This window comes from Vombatus ursinus, unplaced genomic scaffold (assembly GCF_900497805.2).
Source record: "Vombatus ursinus unplaced genomic scaffold, bare-nosed wombat genome assembly UNPS02014786.1, whole genome shotgun sequence".
NCBI lineage: Eukaryota > Metazoa > Chordata > Mammalia > Diprotodontia > Vombatidae > Vombatus > Vombatus ursinus.
In genome coordinates, this window is record NW_020954564.1 from 43,473,849 (window position 1) to 43,493,444 (window position 19,596).

General features: G+C 38.5%; 1 protein-coding gene across 1 annotated transcript in view; it reads right to left on the bottom strand.

Moving 5' to 3' along the window:
• Positions 1-19,596, bottom strand: part of LOC114047399 (tubulin polyglutamylase TTLL11-like) — a 237,933-nt gene that overhangs the window by 97,145 nt on the left and 121,192 nt on the right. Inside the window, exon 8 of the mRNA XM_027868228.1 lies at positions 6,553-6,660. Within this exon, the coding sequence (XP_027724029.1) occupies positions 6,553-6,660 (108 nt within the window). The remainder of the gene's footprint in view (positions 1-6,552; positions 6,661-19,596) is intronic.

Consider the following 19,596-nt stretch of genomic DNA (forward strand, 5'->3'; position numbering starts at 1 on the left):
TAAGTTCCAAGAAACTGTTCAAGAAGAAAATGAAACCCCTAACCACTTTTATGAAAAGTTGTGTAACAGTGCTAAGCGGTACCCGGGGTTAGATCCACTCAATCTGAGAGACATGAAAATTATTAACTCAGCTTTCGTTAACCAATCCATGCCAGAATATTTTCATAAGAGTTGTACTGGCTGGCATGAAAAGGGCATTGGTGAGCTTAAAAGCATCGCTCAATATGTTTATGAAGGGAGAGATAAAGAGGAGAAACCTAAGCCAAAACCTCAAACAATCTTGGCCCCTGCCCAAGCAGCTCCGGCTCCCTTCCAAGCTTGGGCCCCTGCCCAAGCAGCTCCGGATCCCATTCAAACTGTATCAAGGAACTGGGGGGCTGCATCGGTGCTTCTGTTGTCACAAAAAGGACCATCTTTTCAGAGAATGTAGAAAGAAGAAGTGGGACTGAAGGAATAGAAATAGAGGGGGCCCTGGAAAAGCCCAGGCAGGATCTTTGGCATGAGGGTGTGGAGAGGAGCAGGGACATGAATTCTGATGAGGATCTTTTCATTTTTCCCAATCCTGATATCCTTGCTCTAATTATTCCAGTCTCTATCTCCCCCCACAATGATGAACCCCATGTCTCCCTTAAAGTTGGTAACATGATTTATAATTGCTTTTTACATATTGGAGTGTCTAATTTGGTTTTATGAGCAAACCAGATTCTGAGTGTACCTCTATAGGGTCTCTAAATATTGTTGGAATCTTAGGGAAGCCTCAAAGTGTCCCCAGATTGTCTCCCTACATGATTATTGTTGGATCTCTCTCAGGAGAGTATTCTTTTCTTCTTCTGCCCGTCTCTTGTTAACCTGTTGGGCCATGATCTCCTTTGTAAAGTTAGGGCCATTATTTCCTACTACCCTTTTGGATCTCTGTCCTTGCAACTCTCTGAAGACTTCCTGTCTTTGTTACCTGTATTGGTTCAGAATACCCAGTAGACCCCTGATGATAATCGGGGAATTCCATCTGACATCCCTGATTCTCAGATGTAGGATTGTTAAAAATTGTTAAAATTTGCTGTTCCCTTCACCATCAAGACTAAGGGAGGTATCCCATTATCTATTCCTCAGTATCCTTTGTCCAAAGAGGCCATCAAAGGTATTATACCCATTATTGATTCTCTGAGGGATCAAGGAATTATTATTCCATGTAAATCCCTTTGGAACACTCCTATCCTCCTTGTTAAGAGACCCAAGCCAGGCCCTGATAGTAAACCTGTTTATCACTCTGTACAAGGCTTAAGTGTTATTAATGTTTATACTATACCCAGACACCCAATAGTTTCCAATCCCATGACTATCATCTCAAATTCCCTGTGAGGCTACCTGTTTTATTGTGATAGATCTTTGCTCAGCTTTTTTTTTTAAAGCATTCTCATTCACCCAGACACTTAGTACCTGTTTGCCTTCACCTGGAAAAACACACAATGGATGTGGACTCATCTGTCTCAAGGGTATGTAGAAAGTCTCATTTTGTTCTCTCAAATATTGCTGTAGCATTTAGCATCCATTACTTTCAAGGGATCCTCTCTGGTTCAGTACGTTGATGATCTCCTGCAAGCAGCACCCAGAATTCAGGTCTGTCCAAATGACAGCCAACAGCTTCTTCTGCAACTTCATCTAAGGGGTCAGAAGGTTTCTAAATCAAAGGTGCAGGGGTGCTGCCCCCAGGGGAAGTACCTCAGTTTCATTCTGTCTGCTGGTACTCACTGTTTCCCCAAAGCATGTACAGGTTCTTCAACAATTGTTGGTTCCCACAACTAAAAGACAATTACATGTTACTTGGGGAGCAGCTAGATGGATATTTCCTCCAGTAGATTCCATCCTCTGGTGAGATCACTAAGCCTCTAGTTTTTCGAACCAAAGATAAGGTTTCAGAACCTTTGCAGCCTGGACCAGAACATCTTATTGCCCTTGTGGACTTAAGGAAGCCTTGTTAGCTCCAGTGCTAGGACTTTCAGATTATAGTAAGCCCTTTTCTCTTTTTGTATATGAACATAAGGGAGTAGCTTCAGAGATCCTCACTCAATCCCTTGGTTCCTCTCTTCACCCTGTAGCATATTACTACACTGAGCTAGATTCAGTGGCTGCAAAGGCTCCTCCTTGCTGGAGAGTGTTAGCAGCCACCACCCTTTCAGCTGAAAAGGCATGTGATTTGGTTTTAGCAGCCACACTTGTCATGCAGTGTCCCCATGAGGTTGAGGCTTATCACACTCAAGCTTCCCTGATCAAAGACTTACTAGATATGAAGTGACTTTATTAGGCAGAGGAAAGGGGATGTTAAAGTGTAATTTGGTTCTCAACCCAGCCATGTTACTCCCTGAGATGAAATGTTATTTTCCAAATTTAATAGGGTGCCTCCCCATAACTGTTCCTCTGTGGTAGATATGGCCAAGAGACCCTGCAATAACTTCTCTGATACCCTCTTGCAGAACACTGTCCACATCCTATATACTGATGGTTCCTCTTTTATGAGATGGCATCTGGTACACAGGCAATGCCGGGGTCTCCAACCGTGACATTGTTTGGGCAGCCTCTTTGTCACCTAACCCCAGCACCAAAGCTGCCAAATTGATGTGCTTGTATAAGCTTGCCCTCTGGCTACCGGACAAAATACGACCCTCTAAACCAATCTCTATTATGCCTTTGGAGTCCGTCATACCATCGGGAAGCTGAGGGGTTTCTTGACTTTTTCTGGTAAGGTCATCATGAACACATAATACATTGATAAACTTCTATCCTAGTGGCTCTGGTTTCCTAGTGGTCCAGCTATTACTCATTGTCCTGCCCACACTAATGGTACTGAACTTGTTTTAAGAAGTAACAAATGTGATGACCCTACCACAAAATGTATTTCCCTTGAAGGCCTTGTGCATGTGTTTCATCTTTCATGCTTTGATGATGCTGCCCTCTCTCTATCTTATAATGACTCTGAGATTGCAAAATGGAAACAGTATTTCTGAGCTAAGCAAGTATCTAGGGTCTGCGTGACTGTGAAAGGCAAACCACTTCTTTGGAGTTTCTATCACCAGGTATGTCTGTTCGCCCACAAGGGAGGCCATTTGGGCACACAATGAATTATTGATATGATCAGAAGGGCATGAGTTGCCCCTGGTATTACCCATGTTGCTGTGTGCATTTGAGCCTCCTATCCTACCTGTCAGGCATTTAATCAACTGCTGAAAGTGACGGTGATGACACAAAAGGGATGCCCCCTAGCTTATACTTCTTTTGAGCACTTGCAAATTGATTTCATGTGCACGCCTAAGTCTGGCCTCTGAAGAGTCTAAGGAGTTGTTGATCAGCTCACTCAGTAGGTGGAAGCATTTGATGGCTTTCTAAAGCCAAAGTGAGTTTTGTGGCTAAAATTTTTCTCAAAGAAATTGTGCTCTTCTTTGGCCCTCTTGACTCAGTCAGAATGTCTCACTTCACTGACACAATTCCCAAATTTTTACTTGTCTTGGGGTGACTTCTGGATTTCATGACCTTTAACACCTCCAGAGTTCTGGTCAGGTTGAACATATGAACAAAGAACTTAAGACTTAAGACTGGCAAACTGCACTGAGACCCACCTGAAATGGCCTGAAATGGCTTTATTTCATCTGCAAAGGGGAGAATTACACCTTTCTCCTTTTGAAATGCCTTGTGGTTATTCTCCTATAAAGGCGAAACTTTTCTCCCTAGTATATACTTCATACTTGGAGGAGATAATTTTGTTGTTTCTTCTATACAGGAACTGAAAAACAGACTAGGGAAACTTCACAACATAGGAGCTGCAGTACAGACAGGGCCTTTGGACTTTTCCTTACATGGTCTTGCAAAATCATCCTGGAGATAAGGTCTACATCAAGAATTCCAGCAGACCAGTGGAACTCAACCTGCCTGGGAAGGACCATTCCAAGTATTGCTGACCACCACAACTGCAATCAAGAACTGAGAAAAAGACTCTTGGATACACTATGTCCACATAAAACTTGCTCCTTACCGTTTCGCATGAGAGCAATGTATCCAAAGATCTTTTTGTTTTTGTTTAATCTTAATATTTTCATCCATTGTACTTTCTTCCCCAGCTGACTCTTCTCTGGAAGACTGGAGAACAAGGGTGCCTAAAAGCAATCTACTTGTCTTTAGGGAAATTTTGGCAAATTTAGGATACTGAATACTTTTTAAATGGATACTTTGTACTATACCACTTGCTTTATGCCTATGCATCCTTATTAACATAATTTGCAAATCAAGTTGGCTGTTGCTTAAATCTGATGTTACTACCGATTGCTCTTTCCAAATTCTACTCCGATCAGGAGGACTGGAAAAAGCCTTAATACTATTAGTAAAATTCATGGTGATGTAGGGCATGCTTTGTATCACCTTAGAGCAATTGGGCCCCACCCCATGTATGCTGGATTTGTCATCATCTCCACCAGAGAGACCCTGATTTATGGGTAGTGCTCTCTATTAAAATTCTCCTACAACCAGCAGATTACATTGACTCTGGGTATTCTAAAACACTACCTTTGAAAAGGGCTTCTATACCCTTAACTTAAGCTACTTACAATATTTATGCCCCTAGAAGGAAAATAGAAGATAACAAGCCAAGACCAATATCACTGACCCAATTTTATAATAAACAATTTACTTTCCAATTTAATGGGTGCCTTGATGTCATCAAATTTAGGATTGTATTGCTTATATTTACCACTCCTCTTCTGAGTTTTCATTTCTGTGTCACCAAGATGCAAGCTCCTGATGATAGTGTAGATTTAGGAGATTTGAAGATGTGTAGATTGACTTTTGCTTTTCCTGATATTGCTAAAGAAGACCCTTTTATTTGTGCCAGAACTTGCCTCTTTAATGGGATTAGAGACAAGAAACCTCAGTGTATTTCTTTGGCTAACCTTACGAATAAATGGCTCTAGCTGGACCAAGTATGATTCACCCTTCAGTACGAATTTATACTATAAGAATAATTGAACCTTTGGAGGAATTACATATCCTACTTCAAAAGTTCCTTGGGGACTAGTGGCCCCTGGACAATTCTTTGTGGCAATAAAGCTTATTCTTCCTTTCCCCTAAATTGTCTGGGACATGTGGGATCACCTATTTGGTCCCACCAGGAGTTTTAAACATAAAAAAAAGGTTACAATCCAAAACTCTGTAAAACAACATAGAAAGGGGATGAAATGCCTTTGGCCCCTAACTCCATATATGGGGGTCTATGCTTTGGAACAGGCTGCTAGGAACCTCTCACTTGAAATTGAAAAACTTATGGCCCCAAGTGAGTCCATCTCCTCCTTCCAAATTGAGGTAGATTCTTTAGCACAAATGGTCTTGAAAAATCGTATGGTCTTAGACCTTGCTATGGCTTCACAAGGAGGAGCCTGTGCTACTATCAATCAGTCTTATTGTTCCTATATTAACTGATCAGGGGAGGTTGTGATGAGTCTGCAGGGAATCCAACAGATTACAGCAAAAACACAACTGCCTAAACTAAATTAGACTAGTGGAATCCTTCCTCCTGGTTTTCTTGGTTGCAGGGAAATGGCATATTAGCCACCATAGGTAAATGGGTTCTTTTCATTTTATGCATCATTATTATTCTTAGACTTTGTATTAGTTGTTGTTCAAAAATACGTGAAAGGATTTGTCCTAGTGGTCTTTTCTTGGTTCTTGATTCTGATTACAAGCATATAAAAAACCTTGTAAATTTGGTTTATAGAAAGTGATCCATGATGGGGAGGGGATAACCCCCCCATCACCACCAGGATCAAAAGGGAGGAACTGTGAGAATCGAACTGACTCCATTTTATGAACAACCTCCATTTTGAGACTTTAGTTTTGTTTTCCCATACATCTGATTTTGGGGAATTCCACCTGTTTGCACATCCCCTCCCAACTTGGAAAGTACCAAATTTAACCTCCAATAAGAAATCAGATTGCATAATCTTACATCCTGTTCTGTATCCTTTTTGTTGTTTTCTTTTAATGTATAAAAATCTGTGCAAAAATCTGTATTTAGGGTCATTGTGCCTGCTGAGGGGCCCTGGACCCTATTTGTTCTGCAACTGCATACCTTGCAAATAAATCACATAGTGTGGACTTTGTTACCTCAGTTATAAATTCACTCGTGACAGTCTAAATCTTGGCTTTGCCTCTTACTAGCTGGGTGACTGTGGGCAAGTCATATAACTTAGCTTCAGTTTTCTCATTTGTAAAATAGGAATAATACTTGTATTACTTAACCTCATAGAGTTGTTGTGAAGAAAGCATTCTATAAACCTTAAAATGCTATAGAAATTAGTCAAGTTACTTCCCTTCTCTGAACCTCAGTTTCTTCAGCTATAAAACGAAAACCATCATACTTATGCTACCTACCTACATTATAGGGTTAAAAGGAAATCCTTTGGAAACTATAAAACACTATATAAATGTTAGTATCTATTATTAGTAGTAATTTAAATAATATAATATTAATGACTATCCATGACTTGGCTTCTCTGGGGCTTTAGCACTGACCTCAGCTGACCTGCTTCAATGCCCGGCAGTAGATGCCTCTCAGCCTGGAACCAGCTTTCCTTTTCTTGACTCTTTGTCTTTGATGTTGTTGTGGAAAGACCATTGGATCTGTAGTAAGAAGGCCTTAGTTTGAACTCTAGTATTGCTACTTATTACCAGTGTGACCTTGAACAAGTCACTTTTTCTTGTCTGGACCTATGTTTTCTCTTTATAAATGAAGCGGTTGAACCAGATGACCTCTATAAGTCCTGTGATACTGTGGTAGTTGCTGCTTGGTTTAGCCCTTGGACTCTGAGCCCCATCTCATTTACTTATGGCCATATTTTGAATAAGAGCAAAGTTTAATTTACAGTTTGAAGTCTGACCCCAATATTCAAATTTTTCTAATATTCAAGTGCCTAACACAGATCTCTGTTCAGACAGAATCAACTTGGGAAAAAATATTAACTACATATTTAAAAAAACAATTTTTAAGAAAGATTATGTAAATTACATCTAAGGGCTTATCTTTTATACATGATTAGTAATTTATTAATTTTTTCAGTACCCTTCATTCTTACTGGCCTTAATCTTCATGAAAATGTAAGTGGCTCTGGAACAAACAAATGTACAACTGCTAATAAAGGGCTTGGAGATCTACAGCATTTTTTCTGCTACTGATTCAACTGTCAATCACTCGGCAAAAATGGGTATCAGTTTTTCAGAAAACTGGAAAGAAAACAGGATGAGTAGAAAACTAGAATTCTAGTCCCAGTTTTGCTACTAACTTGCATTACAGAAATTCATGAATTGATGAGAAACTTCCAAATGTAAATCAAACTTTGCTTTTTATTCAGCACAACAGTCTAAGTGCCATACAAACTCAAAATTCATTATTGGATTTACACTTACTCAACACAGGCAAATCACTTCACTTCCTGGGACTAAATCTGTAAAATGAAAATCAGACTACACAATCTCTAAGGTTTCTTCCTGTCCTCAACTTTTATTTGTTATGTCTTAAGTTTGTTCTTTTCTAACTCAAACCTCCCACATTCTGTTCTCCTTACACATTTTATGCTCTTTGAGATCTCGCATTCTAGGATTATATGATTAGAGAGGTGATATAGTCCTATTGTACTTAGCCCCAAGCAGACTACAGACACAGCACTCAGTGCTTCCAGGATGACCATATTTTAAGAACACATAGACAACAAACTAGAGTACCAAAAAGAGTGGCCAGAATGACGAGGGGTCTGGAAACCATAGAATTTGCATCCAGTATAAAGATGTAGGGATAATTCTCCTAAAGAAGAGATATGGGTACCATGACAGTTGTCTTCAAGTACTTGAAGGGGGCTATCATGTATTAAACTATGTCCTGCTTGGTCTCAGAGGGCAGAACCAGAAACAGTTGGGGCAGGGCACATTACAGAGAACAGATTTCAGTTTGGAATCAGGAACTTTATAACAATTAGAGCTACACAGCAAAGGAAGGAATGTACAGCTCTGTGAACTCCCCTTCATGGGACATGTTCAAGCAGAGGTTAATAATTTGCAAGAGTGATGTTGCAGAGAAAATTCCTGCATAGGGTGGGAGGCAGAAATGTGTGACCTCTAAAGTCCAGGATCTATCCAATCAATGTGACAAATACACAAATAATTCTAGTACAAATTAGAATGTTTGAAGTGTCATAAACCTCATGAAATCACAGAATTTCAGTGTTGCCAGGGACCTCAGTGGTCACCTAGTCCAACTAATAACTGGACAAGAGTCTCTACAACCATATATTGAATAAGTGGTCACCCAACTCTGCCTGAACACCTCCAGGGAGGGGAAACCAATTACCTCTGGAGGCAGACCATTGCACTTCTGGATTTCTCTAATAGTTAGAAACTTTTTCATTATATCAAACCAAAATTGACCTCTCTTCAATTTCTACCCATCATTTCTAGTTCTGCCTTCAAGGGCCAAATAGAACAAATCTAATCTCTCTTACATATGACAGCCTTTCTACTACTTTAAGGCAGCTATCATGTCCCCTGAGCCTTTCCTTCTTCAGGCTAAACATCCTCCCTAACTCTTTGAATATAAAGAGAGGTAAAGAGGTTCTGTAAGGGGTTGAAGGAGAGAGAGAGCACACCCTGTGGAGGGGAACTGGGACTTTGGAGACTTTCAGTCTCTCACTCAATTCAGGAATCTCCCCTACAGAATCCTTGAGAGTTAATTATCCTGCTTTTGCTCAGAAAAAGCCAGTGATAAAGAACTCCCTACCTTTTGAATCAGCTCATTCCATTGTTGGACATTTCAAAATTAAGAAAATCCTTCCATATGGTGAAAAAACTATAAAATAGTAATAGTAATAGTTGACACATAACACTTTTACAAAATGTTTTCACATCCATTACTTCACTTAATCCTCACAGAAACCCCAAAGGAGGGAGTGTAAATGTTATTATCTACAATTTACAAATGAGGAAACAATCTCAACAAGATTAAATGTCTTGTCCGGGATCGTATATCTTATAAGATTGTCCATGTCTTTTGCCTCCAAATCATTAGCTCTTTCCACTCTTTTCAAATACATCTGTAAGAACCAGGCCAACATTTCTTAAAAAGATATAGAAGAAAAACTAAAGTTCGCAATCTCTTCCATTACCAGTAAGTTGACATCCTCTCTTCTTAAAGAGATGTCATCTTCTCTGTTTGGGAAGGAATAGGACAGCCTGGAGAACCTGTATAGTATGCAGATTATCAGCATTCCTTACATCACTGGGATACTGAAAACCATTCAGGCTTTTAACATCTGTAGATTGGATAATCATCATGCATTGTTGCCTGGTTTACCATGCAGAATGATTAGAGCTTGTGAAATGGTCTGCCATGTGGTGGTGTGTTTTGTACAACAAACAAAAACATTGCCAATTTTGATAGTTGTTACACAGTGAATTTATTAAATATTTGGCTTATTAATATACTTTCTAGTAATGGTTTTCCTCTATTGATCTATATTACCCCCTCCCTTCCACCAGGAATTCTCAAGCACTTACTATATCCATAGTACTGTGGTAGGCATGTTAAAGATCGCAAAATAGACCTGAGATGTGGACTACTACTTTTAGTACCTTATGATCTAATTGGGGAGACAAGACATAATATGAAATAAATAACATTATCATTGTAATGGTAACCTAAAAGACCTGCTAGGTCTGAGTCCTAGCCCTACTATTCACTTGCTATGTGACCTTGGGAAATTTACTTTTCCTTTCTGAGCCTTAATTTCTCCACACAAATAGTAGTTGAACGATAGATCTCTCAAGAGGATCATGAGAATCAAACAGATAATGGATGTCAAGTGCTAAGTAACTAAAGTATCTATCTGTGGAAATGACAAATGAGATAATAGATATAATATGCTTTAAAGCAATATGTAAATGTCAGACATTATTGTTGTCAGGAATATGACAGTTTTTCAAAGCAGGATCTACCTTTTATAGCCCCAAATAAAACAGTGATTCCAGCCATTTTAAGTAATATAATCTTTAGAACACAGAGCAGGGAGAACACTGTACTGGGAAGCACAACATTTGGTGTGACTGAAGCCTTTGTGGCTCTTGTCTCAGCTCTGCCACTAACTAGACCTATATCTTTGGACAATTCATTAAGTTCCTTAAGGGCAAGGATTATTTCATTTTTGTCTTTGGATCTCCAGCAATGGCGCAATGTCAGGCTTATAGTAGGATCTTAATAAAGAGTTGTTAATTAACCCCTATGACCTTCATTTTCCTCATCTGTAATATGAGGGGGTTAGTCCAGCTGATTTCTAAGGTTCTTTCCAGCTTTGATACACTCTGATTCTATATTTCCAGGTGTTAAGGTAATGGTAGATATTTGGAGAAACATTTTAGGATCAAGTTTGCCAGTGATATGCAATGTGCCTATTTTTTCCTATATTTTAATGTTTTTATATTATATTAGAATATGCCAGCAAATCATTAAAAAGATTGATTAAAATGTCATAATTTGGGTCAAATGTGTAATACTTACATGAGGAACATCTTCAAATGGAACTAGATGACCCATTTTAAAATACTGTACCACGTACTAAGGAAGCAGTTATGTCAAATGATGGAAGCATCATGATAATCACAGAAAAAAAGTCAACTAAATGGCTTCCCCAAGAGCAAGTCATGCCATACTAACCTCATTCCTTTTTTGATTGGCTTTCTAGAATGGTAGATCAGGGGAATGATGCAGACATAGAATCAGAGCTGGAAGAGACATTAGGGGTCATCTAGTTCAATCCTCAACATGTTCTGTGAATATTTTAGCCTAGAGAGAGTAAGTAGCTTGCCCAAGGTCATGCAGGAAATATGGCAGAGCTTGGGTTCAAAGTGGAAAGTATTTTGACTCTAAATCCAATATTTTTTTCTATCATACCCCACTGACTCTCATAAGTTTAGCCAGACTTAGCAATATATTTGACAAAGACTATTGCTCTATTCTTATGGATACGTCAAGAAACAGATTAAATAATATTATGGTCAGGTAGATTCAGAATTAGCTGAATAGCCAGGCTCAAAGAATAGTGCCTAATGGTTTGCTGTCTACTTAGAAATTCTAGAGACTTCCGTGAAATACTTTAGGAATCTGTGTTTTGCTGTGTGCAGTTTAACATTACTATCAATGACCTGGATAAAGGCATAAATGGATGTTGACATAAAGCTAAGAGGGATAGTCAACACGTTGGATGTCAGAGTCAGGATTCAAAAAGATCATGGCAGGTTTTAACACTGGACTAAATCTAAGGCATGGCTAGACAGCAGTTCATCTGAAAAATATTTGGGGGTTTTGATGGACATAAATCAACATGTGTGATACTTCAATAGATCTGTGAATTCATTGATGTGGGGTGCCCTTTCAATAGCACAGACTGTAATAATCCATTTGTGCTTTCTCATCCTACAGGATTCTTAGCCATAACCTCCATAAATCCTCCCAAGGGCAATCACTCAACTTGACAGAGATCTTCTTCTAGGTAGCTTCATGTTGCATAGCCTCCGATGGGCCCATCAATGGTTTCTCTTCACTCTTGCTAAATAACTCACCTTCTTTTCTGGTTATATATTTCTTTGATAATGTCTTTTAGACCACTTCTGTGCCATTTTTTGTTGATAACATATTGTAGTCTTTTCACACTCATCATCCACTGTTTGATTGCCATTTAGATGACCTATAGCTTGGAGACTGTATCATTCAATGTTTTGTAGTCATGCAGCATTACAGAAGAATATTGGTGTAAAAAAATAGTTTTTTGCTTTAGAGAGAAGCTCTGTTTCTGAGATAAGCCCCCATGCATATCCGAAAAATCATATGATTCCTTTATAATGTGACCACAGAGATTGCTTTATTAAATGACTCTCTAATTATAAATATCAAGCTAGGTATAAAACAAGAAGATCCATGGGTCACCAAGAGTGTCATTGTCATGGAGGATGTCCAGTGCAAAGTCCAAATGGAAGAGGAATTCCCTATAGATGGTGAGGTCTTCCAGATGTTCTAACAGTAATATGATAGGAAAAAAGCTAATGTGATCTTGGGTTTCACTGAGAGTGGCATTGTGTCCAAGCTTGTTCTGCTGTAGTCTGGCCTGGTCAAATTACATCTAGATTATGGTAAAGAACCTCAAGACTATTCCATATGAGAATAGGTTGAAGGAACTAGGGATGTTTAACCTGGAAAAGAAATTAGGGGACATAATATCTGGTTTCAAGTATTTGAAGAATTGCCATATACAAGGAGTAGCAGAGCTTGGCCTCAGAAGGCAAAACTGGAAGCAACTGGGTGGAATTTGCAAAGAAGAAAATTTAAGTTTGATGTGAGGAAAAACTCCCTAAAAACTAAAGCTATAGAGAAGTAGAAAGGGTTGCCTCAGAAAGTACCGGGCTCCTTATTTGAGGTCTTCAAACAGAGGCTAAATAGTCCCTCGTTGGGTACTCAGTAGAAGGAATTTTTGTTCAGGTATAGGTTGGAGTGGGTGACCTCTGAGGTCACTTCCAATTCAGACTCTGTGCTTCTGTGAAGTCACTTTCTCTACTTAGTCTTAGTTTTCTCATTTAAAAATGAGGCAGTCGGGCTAAAGGATCACTAGGGTCCCTCCTAGCTTTTGCATTCTATGAAATAATGTACATAAAATTCTGTATAAACCCTAAAGCTCTATAAAAATGGGTTGTTATTATTATTACTATACTACTGTTATTATTAAAAGGTCTTTTCTTGCTTTTACATTCTGTGTTCTAGAGTCTCTTTTAGTGCAAACATTCTACATTCTCATGTTTGGTGTTCTAAAGTCCTTTCTAAGTCTAATGATCTGACTCTTATTTCACTTAAGAGATTTTCCCATTTGAGAAGTAGAGATGGAGGACTGACTTTTCAACTAAGAGAATTTAAGTTAATGTGATGTTCTGCACATAACAAGTATTTAATAAACATATGCTGAATTTAATTAAATTGTAAATACAATCAATTCATTATTTTGAGGTAAGGTTTCCTCAATCTATTTAATACCCACTATTGAGTTGCTTTTCAGAATCAGCTACATGACCTTAGGGAGTTACATGTCCTCTCTGGGAGCTCAGTTTCCCCTTCTATAAAATGAGGAGATTGGATAAGATGACCTCCAAAAGCTCGGCCTTCATTGACATTCTATGACTCCATGAGTATAAGAGGGTCACCTGAGACATGGAAGGTATGGGTCTGCCTTGTGGGAGGAGTGGGGGGGGGGGGGGGGGGGTGGCTCAGAATATCATGTGGCTTAGTACAAACCCCATCTGTGAAAATGATTATCTGAGGCAAGGAGAAAGTTCCAAAGCTACGAATTCCTTATAGAATGTTTCTTTAGAAATCAATTGAATCAATTGTTCTAGTTCATTGCTATAATTGCAAGGCATAATTCCATTACCACCCCACCTCAAATAAGTCTACCTCACATGGCATTGTGGAAGGTCAAGTCAAAGGAATTCTATAGGGTTTATTACCAAAGCTAGAAAGAACCTGGCATTCCTCCCTCCTTCCCATTCCCTTCACCCCTTTTCTCCCTCCATTCAGTAAAGTTCTTCCATTAGAATGGATCTAAACAACATGACTCATAAGAACCCTCCTTGCACAACTCCTCGATTAGGATTTCAATTTGGGGAATGGTTTGATTGCTTCTGAAAATGGTCAAAGACCACATCTTACCAAGACTAATTATTCCTTTAAAATGTGCAGATTCATCTTTTTGCTAAAATAAGACCTGCCGCCAAAGTTAAATTACATAGTATGTCAATGTCCTCCATATACTCAGTTCTGCCACTCTGTCAATGTAAAAAATTTACAATAGATATAATCTCTGTGAAGGGGTGGGGGAGTAAGGGGAAGAATCAAGTCCTAGAAAATACAAGCTCAATTTTAAATAGAATTTTAATTTTAATGAAAGCTTCAGGGAATACTGTTTATGCTGCTTATCTTTCATACCTGGTGATTAAGTTAATTTATACTTAATGGAAAAGGATATTTCTAATCCCCAGACAGGTTCAACATCTGTCTGTGACTATGTTTTTGGAAGCCTAAAGCTGCTTATGATTGATGTAATAAAACTGGGCTGCTGCAGAACTGACACCTGAAGGATATTTGTAAAGGGGGGCAGGGGAGAAGGGAAAGAGGGATGTTATTTTTTTTGGCTGGCACTTGTGTTTCAATCAGATCAGAATCCTGTGCATTCCATTTTACCACCCATTAAAATGCTGCTTGGCCCTGTCTTCATATTATTATATAGGCACACATGGATAAAAGAAAACAGTAAGGAGGTACAAAATACTTTGGCATACATAGGGTCGCAGTACATCAGAATTAGAAGGGATCTTAGGAGGTCACTTAGTGCAACCTTTACCCTAAGAAGGAATCCCTTCCTAATCTCAGATTAGGAAGAGACCTCAGAAATCAGCTAATCCAACCTCCTACTCAAAGCAGGAATAATAACAACTCACATTCATGATAAGGATTTTTAAAGTTTCAGAAGTGTTTATCATCATCATCATCATCATCATCATCCCCACTTTACAGATGAGAAAACTGAGGCTGAGAGGTGAAGTGATTTATCCATAGTCATATAATCAATTAGTGGCAGAGCTGCGATTTATGTCCACATCTCCTAAACTTAAATTCAGTGCTGTTTCCATACCACATCCCTACCCTTTTCACTCTATATTCTATGAATCACAGTCTGTCAAAGCTAAGAGAGACCTCAGCGGTCATTTATTCCAAGTCCATCTCTAGGAAAGATGGATGGAATGCCTTTTAAAAGTAGGAGAGAAGGGAATCTACAACCTGGGATTATCCTTTTACATCTCTTATGTTATTTCTGCTTCTGGAGCAATGTTTCAGGAATTCATGCTCTTTGCTATGAGCATTATTGTGCTTATACAATAATTATTAGTATTGTACTTATACATTATGATTATAACTTATACAAAGCAGATTAGGGGCTGATTATTTGCCTTTACAAAGGGCTTCATCATAAGAAACAGAGAATGTTAGAGTTGGAAGGAACCTTAGAAATGATCTAGTCCAATCCCTTTATTTTACAGATGAGGAAACTCAAGCCATGAAGGTAAAAATAATTTGCCCAAGTTGACCCAGTGAGCCAGTGACAGAACTATGACCAGAATCCACGTTCTAGTCATAGTCATATGGTCATGGTGTCTCCTAAGCAAGAAGGTTTGCTCCAGTTCACAACTGACAAAAGGCATAGCAAAAATCTAGTAATAGAGGCTCATCAAAATCACTGGTGTCCAGGCCTGCACAGGAATTAGCTTCCTCTGGCTATGATACAGAAACTAGCAGTGCACCACTGGGGCATGAGGATTCTTGTTTGAGATTTTCAGCTTTAGAAGACCTTACTAGCAAGGTGAAGTGAAGTGAAATATATTGGTTTTCTGAAATTCACCTTCTGAGTTAGACTTCCTTTTAGTTACAATCAATTGCACAAAGACAAGACAGAGGAGAGTGGCAATAGAAAGCAATTTATGTGGAAAAAAAGATTTCATGGTTTTTGTAGTTTATAAAGGTCAACATGATCAAACAATGTGATCTGGCCACCAGAAAAACTAATGTAACCCTAGGCTGTATTAACAGAAGGAGGTAGCAGGACAGTGGGGTAGAAAAAGAAACAAAACGACTGTTGGAATAGAAACCCAAAGTCCTGAGGTCCATTCCTGCCTCTGCCTCTAAATAGCCATGTGACCATAGGTAATCATTTCACTTCTTTGGGACTCAGCTTCCTGTTTTATAAAATGAGAGTTTTAGACTGGATGAACTCTGAGGTCTCATATAGTTCTAACTTTCTAGTTTCTAAGGGTACTTCCATAACTAAGTTCTATAACACACAAAGTTATTCTACCTACACAAGTCATATTCTCCATGTACACAGAACCTTTCAGGAGCATGTCTACTGGGTATACCATACTATACATACCTATGCTGAACATTACATACACACACACATAAACACACACCACCTGGATCAGTAGGAAATTTTTTCTTTAGAACATCAACAGCTTTGGGCAAGCTGAACTGCACACTCAAGAAGAGAGTAAAATTCCCACTAGCTTTTCAACTCCCTTGAAGTTATATATATTCCCAATATTGCTTGTTTGCTAACTTAAAGGTTGAGATTTGCTTAACCTACAAATGGATTATTTTCTTTTCAAAGGTCTGACATTCACCTCTGGAAATACCTATTTAAAAATCTTTGGAAGTCAGATTCTATTACATAGAACAAAGGGAGGGAACATAATCATGGTTTGGAGTGTCACCTTCAAAGTTAGGGCCCAACTCAGTTCTTTGTGATTCACCACAAGTATAGTGGCTAAAGCGCTGCACTGAGAGTCATGAAGACTTGGCTACAAATTCCACTTCAGACACTTTCTACCTGTGGGATCATGGCCAGGTCACTTAATTTTCCTAATTTCCCTGAACCTCAGTTTCATCATCAGCAAATTGGTGTATAATATTGACAGTTCCTACCTCAGAGAGCTGTAGTGAAGTTCAAATAAGATCATGTATGTAAAGCACATTACACAACTTTAAAGTACTAAAGGGATGTCAGTTATTATTATTAGTTGAAGGTTTATGAAAAATAAAATGAGACTGATGTTAGAATCCCCACTGCTTTTCCTAAATGTCCAGGTAAAATTCTCCCATAAAGTTGGAAAGAAAAACCTTTTGAGGGGCAGCTAGGTGGCACAGTGGATAGAGCACCAGCCCTGGATGCAGGAGGACCTGAGTTCAAATCCAGCCTCAGACACATAACACTTACTAGCTGTGTGACCCTGGGCAAGTCACTTAATCCCACTGCCTAGCCAAAAAAAAAAAAGAATGAAAGAAAAACCTGTGGTTAGTTGGTGAATGCAATCCTTTCCCCCTCCTTACATAATGGCATTTTTACTTTCATTACTTCAGAATTTCAAAGTACAGAAGATCACATTTGGTTCACAAGCCCTGGGTTCCAGCCCAATCCCAGCTTTGCCCCTTAACAGCTTTATGGGGGGAGGGGGTGAGAGGTGATCTCATCTCTTTAAGCCTCAGTTTCCTTATCTGTAAAATGGGGATAACCTTCATAGAATTTTGTTTACATTATTTCAAATGAGATAATGCATGCTAAATGTTCTGTGCTAATATGCCTTTGTGCTGAGCTAAGAGCTATTTGAGCTATTTTTATCACTGAGACAAGAATCTCTCTTTGTTGCTAAAACCATGAATGCTATATTTTTCTGTTAGTCACTGTTGAATGGATTATACTAACAGTATGTACCCAGCCTTCAAGTCCCAGTTCAAACACTAGCTTTTCCATGAAGTTTCCCCTAATCTTCTCAGAAAGTAGTCATCTCTCTTCTTAAATGAGAACACTTTATTTTCATATATCACATACTTATTTTCTAATTGGTATTATATTTATTTGTATAAATATCATCTCATACTTTCTATACTGCATAACTTCCTTTAAGGCAAGAAATTTGCCTTAATTTTCTTTGCATGACTTTCCCATTGACCAGAATTGCACATACTCAGCATTCAGTAAATGCTTGTTAAAGGAATGAATGAATGTAATATAGTAGGATTCATAGTATGGTTTTCTCATTTATTTCCTACTGAGCCTTACACATTTTGCAATCTTGGAACTACTATTTGTTTGTTTTTAATGTTAAGATAAAATATACCAAACTTGGGGGGGGGGGGAACCTATACAAAGCTAAACGGAGAGAATTTGGAAAAGCATGCCGTAAGAAGAAACAGTTAATTTCTGAAAATAGGATAAGAATTTGAGACTGATGGCAAAAGAACAATCACCCACATCTCTCTCTGAGCCCCAGTTTCTTCACCTATAGAATGAAGTTAATAATAGTTACCCTTTTATCTTACAGGATTATTATGAGGAAAATGTTTTTTTATAAACTAGAAAGCACCATGGAGATATGAAGTATTCATGTTATTTCTCTGACACTTTATAGTTTACAATGCACTTTCCTCCTAACAACCTTGCGCAATGGGCAGAAAATTGAAGCGCAAAGAATTGAAATGACTTGACTATGGTCACTAAGCTGAGAGCTCAAGCTCCCGCTGAGGCCTCACGTGTCTGCCTAGTAGGCCAGTTTTCTTTTCATGGCATTTCTACAGGAAGTCAGTTAATGGATCTGAGAATGGTACTGGTGAAACCTTGAAGGTCAGAGTGAAATTGGGTATTTCCAGACAGGGAGATAAAAAGAGCCCTAAGCTATTTCCTTAAGAAATACCTGTGGGGGACAGAACAAGTCTTGTTTGACCACAGTAAGATGTTTCAGATTCAGATGCTTTTATCACCTAAAATTCTTCCCTTAGGTTTTCCCAAGCTAGTCAGAGACCTCTTAACTGTCCAAAAGAGTGGTCATTTTTCACAAGAGGCTTGCTGCTAACCTGAATGTCTGTAAGCAATTTGACACTATATAATAAACTAAGTAGGAGAACATTGATTTTTTTTTCTTTACAACATGTTTTAATCCAGATACAGCTTTCCTTCACAAAAAGTTTTTTAGGACCTGTCTATATCCTCCAATCTAGTGAAGATGGCTAGCTCAGCTAAAGAAGAAAGTGAGTTTTAAAGATACAATTCATTTGCTCTTTGGCCTGTGATGGTTTTTTTTTTCTTCCCAATCTCCTGCCAAAGTATTTCTGATGAAAAGAGAAACACATGAAAGAATGTTCAAAGGAGACTATGTCAGAGATGCATAGATTCATCAAATCATAGAATTTTAGATCTGAAAGTGACTAAATCATAGGATTTAGAGCTATAAGGGAACTTATAGCATAGTATCTTACAACATGCGAGAACTGAAAGAGCTTTTAGAAGATAAAATGTTAGAGGTGGAAGAAACCATAGAGAACCATAAGGGGTTTTCCATTAAGGGGTTTCATTTAGTTCAGTTTGATTCAACTCTTTTATTTTGCAGATGAGCAATCTGAGGCCTTAAGCAATGAAATGACTTTTCCAAGGTCACATAGGCAGTAAGGGGCGAAGTACAAATCCAGGTCCTCTTCTTCCTTCTTCCTTTCCGTAGTCTAACAGAAATGAGTCCTCTACAAGATTACTAACAATTGGCTATCTATCTTTGGCTTGACGATCATCGCCAATAATGAGGAATCTACTACTTCTCAAAGCAATCCATTCCATTGTTGGATAAATAATTGTTAGGAAGATCTTCCTCACATTGAGCTTATATTGCTGCTAATATGCAAGTCTGTAAGTAATGCGTGAAACAGTATATCTGCTTCTTGGTAACTTCTGCCCATTGGTCCTAGTTTTGCTTTCTGGAGCCAAATGAATCTCTTTATTATTTAAAAATTCTTCAAATGTTTGTAGACAGTAATCATGTTCCCTTAGAGTCTTTTCCATTTTAGGTCATAACTTCCTAAGTTTCTAATCCATATTTTTTTTAGAAGTTACATATTTGTTCAAACAACAACAAAATGTAACAAAGCCCTCATGACTT